This window comes from Zingiber officinale, chromosome 3A, assembly GCF_018446385.1.
Source record: "Zingiber officinale cultivar Zhangliang chromosome 3A, Zo_v1.1, whole genome shotgun sequence".
Taxonomy (NCBI): domain Eukaryota; kingdom Viridiplantae; phylum Streptophyta; class Magnoliopsida; order Zingiberales; family Zingiberaceae; genus Zingiber; species Zingiber officinale.
In genome coordinates, this window is record NC_055990.1 from 38377845 (window position 1) to 38385697 (window position 7853).

The 7853-nt window shown below is 52.5% G+C and overlaps 1 protein-coding gene across 1 annotated transcript; it reads right to left on the reverse strand.

Moving 5' to 3' along the window:
• Positions 1-4746: 4746 nt before the first annotated feature.
• On the reverse strand, positions 4747-5228 carry LOC122050358. Its single transcript, XM_042611265.1, has 2 exons — positions 5178-5228; positions 4747-5127 (listed from the first exon to the last, which is right to left on the reverse strand). Exons 1-2 carry the CDS (start codon positions 5226-5228, stop codon positions 4747-4749), a joined length of 432 nt encoding a protein of 143 aa, XP_042467199.1.
• Positions 5229-7853: the final 2625 nt, after the last annotated feature.

Here is a 7853-nt window from a genome sequence, read left to right on the forward strand (position 1 = left end):
GAAACTTCCACCGTACGATCTTCTGTCCGGTCTGGTCGCCGACCATGCTATTTGTCGACGGCGCATGTCTCGAGAAGGATATCGCCAGCTGTCCATTTTGTCCTCTTCTCTCTCGTCTATTACTAGGTCGAGCGGGTGAGCCGCTCGGTCGCATACTCGGACGGGCATGTAGCCTTAGTTGTTCGGTAGCTCGGCCGAGCGGACATGCTGCTCGGTGAATCGACTCTTTCATACGAGAACCCCTGAGCATCGGAAACCTGACCTGCGATCGAGCTGTCTTCGCGCCGACCGGGGCGCTATCACGGTCGATCGCTCGGCAAAAATATTAGGTTGCCCATCTTGACTTTGACTTCCACGTGTCGTTGACCACTGTACGGTTAGGCCCTCTTCTTCATCACCGGATCACATGTCTTCCCCTCAAGTCTAGTCAAAGGAGGCTGAAAGTCCGACTGACTGGACTGCTAGTTTGGTGGTGTATCGGCCGCTCGGCCACTAAAGAGAGTGATTCTCTGTTTGGGCACTGTGAGGCCGCCAGGCAGCCGCTCGACGGCCTACCTGCTAGGCCTTGGAAAGTTTTGCTTGCCGCTGATTGGCTTGCCGATTCGAGGGCGATTAATGCTGACGTCTTCAGGATCTTCTCGAAATTCATGCAAATCCTTGCCATTAAGGTCGAGCACGCTCCCACACTCGCGTAATGGCGTTCATTAAATGCCGCCCCCTAACCTGTCACCACGTGGCCCCACCGCCGTCATCGTACGGCGAGGGCATCAGCTCCGATGGGACAGGCGGTGGTTTGAATTCAATGATCAGATGCCAACTTCGATTCCGATGACCTAGATCGGATGGCTAAGGTTGATTGAGCCCCATGTTTATAAAGCACCGGCGTCGACTTCTATTCCATCGTCACTGCCTCCGCGTGCTTCTTCGACTTCCCTAACCTTCAGCGATCTGGCGATCTTCTACCTCCCTCTAGGTTTTCTTTTGTAAGCTCTCTGATCCTCTCTTGTTTTCGCGTTTGCTTCCCTTTGCTTTCCTTGGCGTCGCCTCTATCGTTGCTCTTTCCGTCAATCTTTTCGACGAACCTTTTGTGTTTTCATTTTCCGATCATGGCCAATTCGTCCGCCCCCTCTCCCGGCCTTTGGTATCAAGCCATGGAGAGTCGGTTCGACTCGGGAGATGCCTTTAAACTGATCAATGCATATGACATCCCTGTTGACCACAAACTTACCCTGGTCGAGCCGTCCGACCAGCCTCATGACTCGTCGGCCGGCACTGTTACCTTCTTCCGTGACCAATTCGTAGCTGGCCTTAGGTTTCTAATCCACCATTCATCCTAGAAGTGTGTAACTACTTTCGCATTCCGCTCGGCCAGCTTGTGCCCAACTCCTTCAGGCTGCTATGCGGCGTAGTTGTGCTCTTCCGAGTGCACAACATCCCCCTTAAGCCTCAGATTTTTCATTATTTTTACTATCCCAAGCAGTCTGAGCTGGACACCTTCTTGTTTCAAGCTCGGATCGGCTTGGTTTTCTTTGATAAAATGCCTACCTCCAACAAGCACTGGAAGGACTATTTTTTCTTTTTGAGTTTTCATGAGCCGCCACCTTTCCGAACCCAATGGCAAACTTTGTTGCTGCCTCCCCCCGACCTGAATAGGTATAGGACCGAGCCCGCTTTTCTACACGCGACTAACCTGCTGGCCGGGCTGAAGCTGGACATCCATAAGTTGCTGCCCGAAGGGATGTTGTATCTATTCGACTTAAGCCCGATCTGAACGTGGCTTCTGAACAACCCTGGTAAGAAAAACTTTCTCTCCTTTTCTTTGGGTCTAACTGATTTCTTTACTCTTTCTTGCAGCTGAGACCATGATGAAATCGGTGGTGCTCGGCATGCTGAAACGCAAGGCTGCCAAGATAGAGGCGGCTGCAGTGCAGGAGGCGGAGAGACTCGGCATCACCCCGGTCGTCTCTCATGAAGGCGAGAGCGAAGAGGTGCAGTCGGTGGGCGATGTGTCTGTCGCTCGAACGGTCACTACTGATGCAGCTGGAGAGACCGCTCCGTCGAGTACTCAACCGGCCACTCGGCCCGAGGAAGTTGAGTCTTCTGATGACGAACTCCCGTTGGTTGGACGCAAATGCCGCCGAACAGGCACACCAACCCGCTCGGCCACCTCAGTCGTTCACGTGTCCGAGCAGATGGACGATCCTCCTCCACTAGCTCCAGCGACTGTGGAGGCGCTGTCTTCTGACCGGACCCCATCTCATGGAGATTGTCCTTTCGACCCCGTCGCTGCTCAGCCTCTTAGCTCACTCCCTCCGGCTTCACGAGTAATCAGGCGATCTCTTATTCGCTCTGAACCGGTCGACCAGTCTTCCGCCCCTTCAGCGTCTGCTCAGTCTGTACTGAGCGGACGCAAGACAATCAAGGACATCCTTCACCTACTAACGGAGGAATATCTGCAGGCGGCTGAGCGGCCGATGAGCCCCGAACAACAAATAACCATCCCGGGACCGCTGGCGAAGGTCTGGGAGGACGCCCGGGCGCGTGTTGCTTTGATGCCCCCAGGGTTGCTCGGCAACAGCTATCTGCAACAAATCACCGGGGTAACTTTTATCACAAGCCTTCATTTCTTCCTTTCTGTTCGGTACTGACTATTTCCCTTTTAACCTGGTTGCAGTATTGGGTGGAAAGTATAGTGGTATGCCACCGCTTGGCTCTCCTTGAAGAGGAGTTCAAAAAGATCAAGGTCTCTGGTAGGGCTCCCCCTCAAGGCCCCCCTTACGCCGTGCAACAGGCGGAGCTTGACAAGACCAAGAAACTGTTGGAGGCTGAGCAACACAAATCTTCGGGCCTGCAAACTATGGTGGACCGGCTCGAGACCCAAGTGAAGACTTATGACAAAAAGATTGACTTGGCTACCTCCAGGAAGAATAGGGTCGTCACCGACCTGGAGGTAAAGAATGTCGAGGCCTGAGCGCTCGAGCAGAAGGTCAAGGAGTTGACTAATCTACTTACCGCCGAGAAGGCTGGCCACTCGGCGGAGGTGATCGCTCTCCAGGCTGACCTGAAGACCCTTCAAGACGCACTGGAGGCTTCCCGAGCTGCCCTCCAAGAATATCAGGAGACCGAGCCAAGTCGATTTATTGGCATGCAGCAGAACTACATCCGCTCGGAGAAATTTGTTGAAAAAGCTTGCGCTCGGCTCGTCCATGCTTTCGAGTTGGCCATCACCGCCACAGTTGACTATCTAAAGACAAAGGGCCGTCTTCCCGAGGATTTCACCATTCCGGTCCGTGACCATGCCGAGCTTCTGACCACGATCCCTGATGAGATTTTTGGTTATCTCGAGTAAACTTGCTATTATGTACTGGTCGTTCAACCTATCTTACTGCATGTACTCGCCGCTCAGCCTATTTTGATGAATGAACTTTTTTGGGCTTTCCCTTGTTTGCTTGTTCCATTGTTGTGTATCCGAGTGAGCTATCTATTTCCTTGATCGCTATCAAATCCGTGAGAACCTCCTTTTGATCTTCGAGCTGTTATTCGACAAGCGAGTACCAGACCACCCATTTTCCATTAGGCCTATGTCAGATTGAAGTGATGCCAAGGCGGAGCTTTATAGTCGTTGCTCGATGGTCTTTAGGTCGGGGGTTTATAGTCGCCGGATCGACTCTAGAATTCAACGTCGCCGCTCGACGGTCTTCAGGCCGGGGGGTTTATAGTCGCCGGATCGACTCTAGAGTTTAATGTCACCGCTCGACGGACTTCAGGCCGGGGGGTTTATAGTCGTCAAATCGACTTTAGAGTTTAACATCGCCGCTCGACGGTCTTCGGGTCGGGGGGTTTATAGTCACCGGTCTGACTCTAGAGTTTAACGTCGCCGCTCAACGGTCTTCAGGCTGGGGGGTTTATAGTCGCCGGTCCGACTCTAGAGTTTAATGTCGCCGCTCGACGATCTTTGGGTCGGGGGTTTATAGTCGCCAGTTCGACTCTAGAGTTTAACGTCGCCGCTCGACGATCTTCAGGCCGGGGGGTTTATAGTTGCCGGATTGACTCTAGAGTTTAACGTCGCTACTCGACGGTCTTCAGGCCGGGGGGTTTTAGTCGCCGGTCCGATTCTAGAGTTTAACGTCGCCGCTCGACGGTCTTCAGGCCGGGAGGTTTATAGTTGCCGGTTCGAATATGGAGTTTAACATCGTCGCTCGACAGTCTTCGGGCCGGGGGGTTTATAGTCGTCGATCTGACTCTGGAGTTTAACGTCGCCGCTTGACGGTGTTCAGGCCGAGGGGTTTATAGTCGCCGGATCGACTCTAGAGTTTAACGTCGCCGCTCGACGGTCTTCGGGCCGGGGGGTTTATAGTCGCCGGTCTGACTCTGGAGTTTAACGTCACTGCTCGACGGTCTTCAGACCGGGGGGTTTATAGTCGCCGGTCCGACTCTGGAGTTTAACGTCGCTGCGCGACGGTTTGATGGAGTGTAGCCGTTCGACGCAAACTGGTTATACCCTTGTGTTTCATGAATTCCTTCCTGCAATCAAAGGATACCGAAGAACGGAAATACACTTAATGAATTACATTGGCACACCTTTCAACCAGCTCGGTACGGTTAGAGATAGTTAGCGCTCCATGGTCGCTCTAGCTGTCATCCGTCTTCGTCTTCAAGATAATAGGCACCCGATCAAAGCTTTTCAACAACCTTGAAGAGCCCGTCCCAAGGAGCTTCCAGCTTGCTCACATCGTCGACCGGCTTTTACTTCTTCCATACAAGGTCGCCGACCTGGAATGCCCTGGGAATTACTCGCCTATTGTAATTTTGCTTCATTCTCTGCCGGTACACCATTAGCCGGACGGCTGCTTTGGCTCGCGCCTCATCTATCAAGTCCAGCTCCAGCTGCCTCCGCTCGGTGTTACTCACGTCGTATTGTTGCACCCGATCGGATTCTACTCCGACCTCTACGGGAACGATAGCCTCTCCTTCGTACACCAAGTGGAAAGGCGTGACCCCCGTTCTCTCCTTATGGGTAGTGTGAATCGCCCATAACACACCTGGGAGTTCATCTGCCCAGCTGCCACCAACACGGTCGAGCCGAACTCGAAGAATCCAAAGGATCTCCCGATTAGCGACCTCGGCCTACCCGTTGCTTTACGGATAGGCTACAGAGGTGAAACGTTGCTGAATACCGTACCCCTCGCACCATTCTCGGAACTGCTGTCCGACGAACTGTCGTCCATTGTCGGACACGAGCCGGCGTGGAATGCCGAACCGACATATTATGTGCTGTCAGATGAACTTCTTGACCATCTGCTCGTCTATTTTTGCCAATGGCTCGGCCTCGACCCATTTGGAGAAGTAGTCCACCGCCACAAGTAAAAACTTTCGTTGCCCGGTCGTCATCGGAAAAGGTCCCACAATATCCATGCCCCACTGGTCGAACGGGCAGGAGACTATAGATGCCTTCATCTCCTCAGTGGGCCAGTGGGTGGAGTTGTGATATTTTTGACAGGAAAGGCAAGTGGCAACGATCCGAGCGGCATCTTCCTGGAGGGTCGGTCAAAAGTACCCAGCTAGCAGAATCTTCTTCGCCAATGAGCGGTCGCCCGGGTGTCCTCCACAAGACCCTTGATGTACTTCTTGTAGTATGTATTCCGCGTCCTCCGAGCTGACGAATTTTAGTAATGGTCGGGCGAAAGCCTTCTTGTAGAGCTAATCCCCGATGAGGGTGAACTGTCCGGCTTTCCTTCTCAGCAACTGGGCCTCTTCCCGATCGGATGGCGTAGCTCCAGATCGTAAAAATTCCATTATGGTCGTCCTCCAGTCGTTTAGGAACGTGAGGCCCTCCATCCTGTCAATGTGAGCCACTAAGGCTACATGCTCAATCATTTGTTGGATGACGATCGACATTATTGAACTTGCAAGTTTGGCCAATTCATTTGTCACTTGGTTCTCCGCTCGGGGGATCTTCTGTATGACAACCTCACAAAAGTTGGTTTTGAGCCTTTCGAAAGCTTCCGCGTAGAGCCTGAGTCTGGGGTTGTTTATATCGAAGGATCCTAAGAGCTGCTGAGTGGCAAGCTGAGAGTCTGAGTAGATCATTACTCGGCTCGCTCCCACATGCCGAGCAGTCTGTAATCCCGCTATGAGGGCTTCATATTCTACTTCATTATTGGTTGCCTGATAGTCCAGCCGGACGGACAGATGCATCCGCTCTTCTTGAGGGGAGATTAATAGAATACCAATACCACTCTCGAGTCGAGTGGATGACCCATCCACATATACTCTCCATAAAGCTTCGGGCTCGGGATTCTGCACTTCGGTGATGAAGTCCGCCAATGATTTGGCCTTAATGGTCGTGCGGGGTTGGTACTGGATACCAAATTTACTAAGCTCGGTTGTCCACTTAATCAGCCGTCCGGACGCCTCCGGGTTGAGAAGAACTCTCCCTAAAGGGCTATTCGTCATGACGTTTATCGTGTGCACGAGGAAATAAGGTCGAAGCCTCCGAGCGGCGAGGACTAGCGCAAAGGCAAGCTTTTCGAGACCGGTGTAGCGGGACTCAACATCCTTTAGAATGTGACTCAGAAAATACACGGGTTGTTCTTCGCCGTCCTGTCGTACTAACGCCGAGCCTACAGCATGCTCGGTCGAGGATAAGTAGATGCGGAGCGTCTCGCCAATGTTGGTCTTAGCTAATACAGACAAAGAGTTTAGATAAACCTTTAATTCCTCAAATGTCTGGTCGCATTCTCTATCCCATTGGAATTTGGTGGCTCGGCGCAGAATCTTGAAGAAAGGCAAGCTCTGATCAGTCGTTTTGGTGATGAACCGTGGCAAGGCCGTTATCCGACCGGTAAGGCGTTGCACTTCCCTCAAGTTTCTGGGAGGCGGCATGTCCTGCAGTGCCTTCACTTTGCTGGGATTCGCCTCTATGCCCCGCTTGGTAATGATGTACCCCAGAAAGCGACCGCTCCTTGCTCCGAATAGACACTTTTGGGGATTCAGCTTGACTCCGTACGTCCTCAGCGTCTGGAAGGTTTCTTCTATATCTGCACAAAGGTTGGCTGCCCGAATTGATTTAATAAGTATGTCGTCAACATATACCTCTAAGTTTCACCCGATCTGATTCTGGAACACCTTGTTCATGAGCCGCTGGTATATGGCACCGGTGTTCTTCAGTCCGAATGGCATTACGTTGTAACAGTAGGTGTCGTCCGCCGTAATGAAGCTCACTTTTCTCCTGATCCTCTCGGGCGAGCGGTACTTGGTGGTAACCTTGATAGACATCCAGCATGCATATCAGCTCGCATCCTGCAGTCGAATCCACCATCTGGTCAATTCGGGGCAGAGGGTAAAAGTCTTTCGGGCACGCCTTATTCAGATCCCTGAAGTCGATGCAGACCCTCCACTTATTGCTCGGCTTGGAGACCAGTACCATATTCGCGAGCCAGCTTGGGAACTACACCTCCCATATGTGGCCGGCTTCCAGGAGCTTCTCCACTTCCGCTCGGATGATGACGTTCTGCTCCGCACTGAAGTCTCGCTTCCTATGCTTCACTGGCCAAGCGTCTGGCCGGACGTGGAGCTCATGCTGCGCGACGCTTGGCCGGACACATGGTAGCTCGTGAGTTGACCATGCAAAGACATCATGGTTGTGCCGCAGGCAACTGATTAGATCTTCCTTCTGGTTCGTCTCCAGGTCGGAAGAGATGAACGTGGTGGCTCCCAGTTTGCCATCCTAGATCTGCACCTCTTCCTTTTCTTCATAAACTAAGGACGGAGGCTTTTCGATTATGGAGTTTACCTCAAGGCGCGGAGTTTTCCAAGCGGACCTCGATTCAGCTCGGATCATCTCCACATAA

Coding starts and splice junctions, on each gene's coding strand:
- LOC122050358 (XM_042611265.1), bottom strand. CDS start 5,228: ATGGACGACAGTTCGTCGGACAGCAGTTCCGAGAATGGTGCGAGGGGT. Junction 5,128..5,177: donor AGAATGGTGCGAGGGGTACG/GTATTCAGCAAC, acceptor AGCAACGGGTAG/GCCGAGGTCGCTAATCGGGA.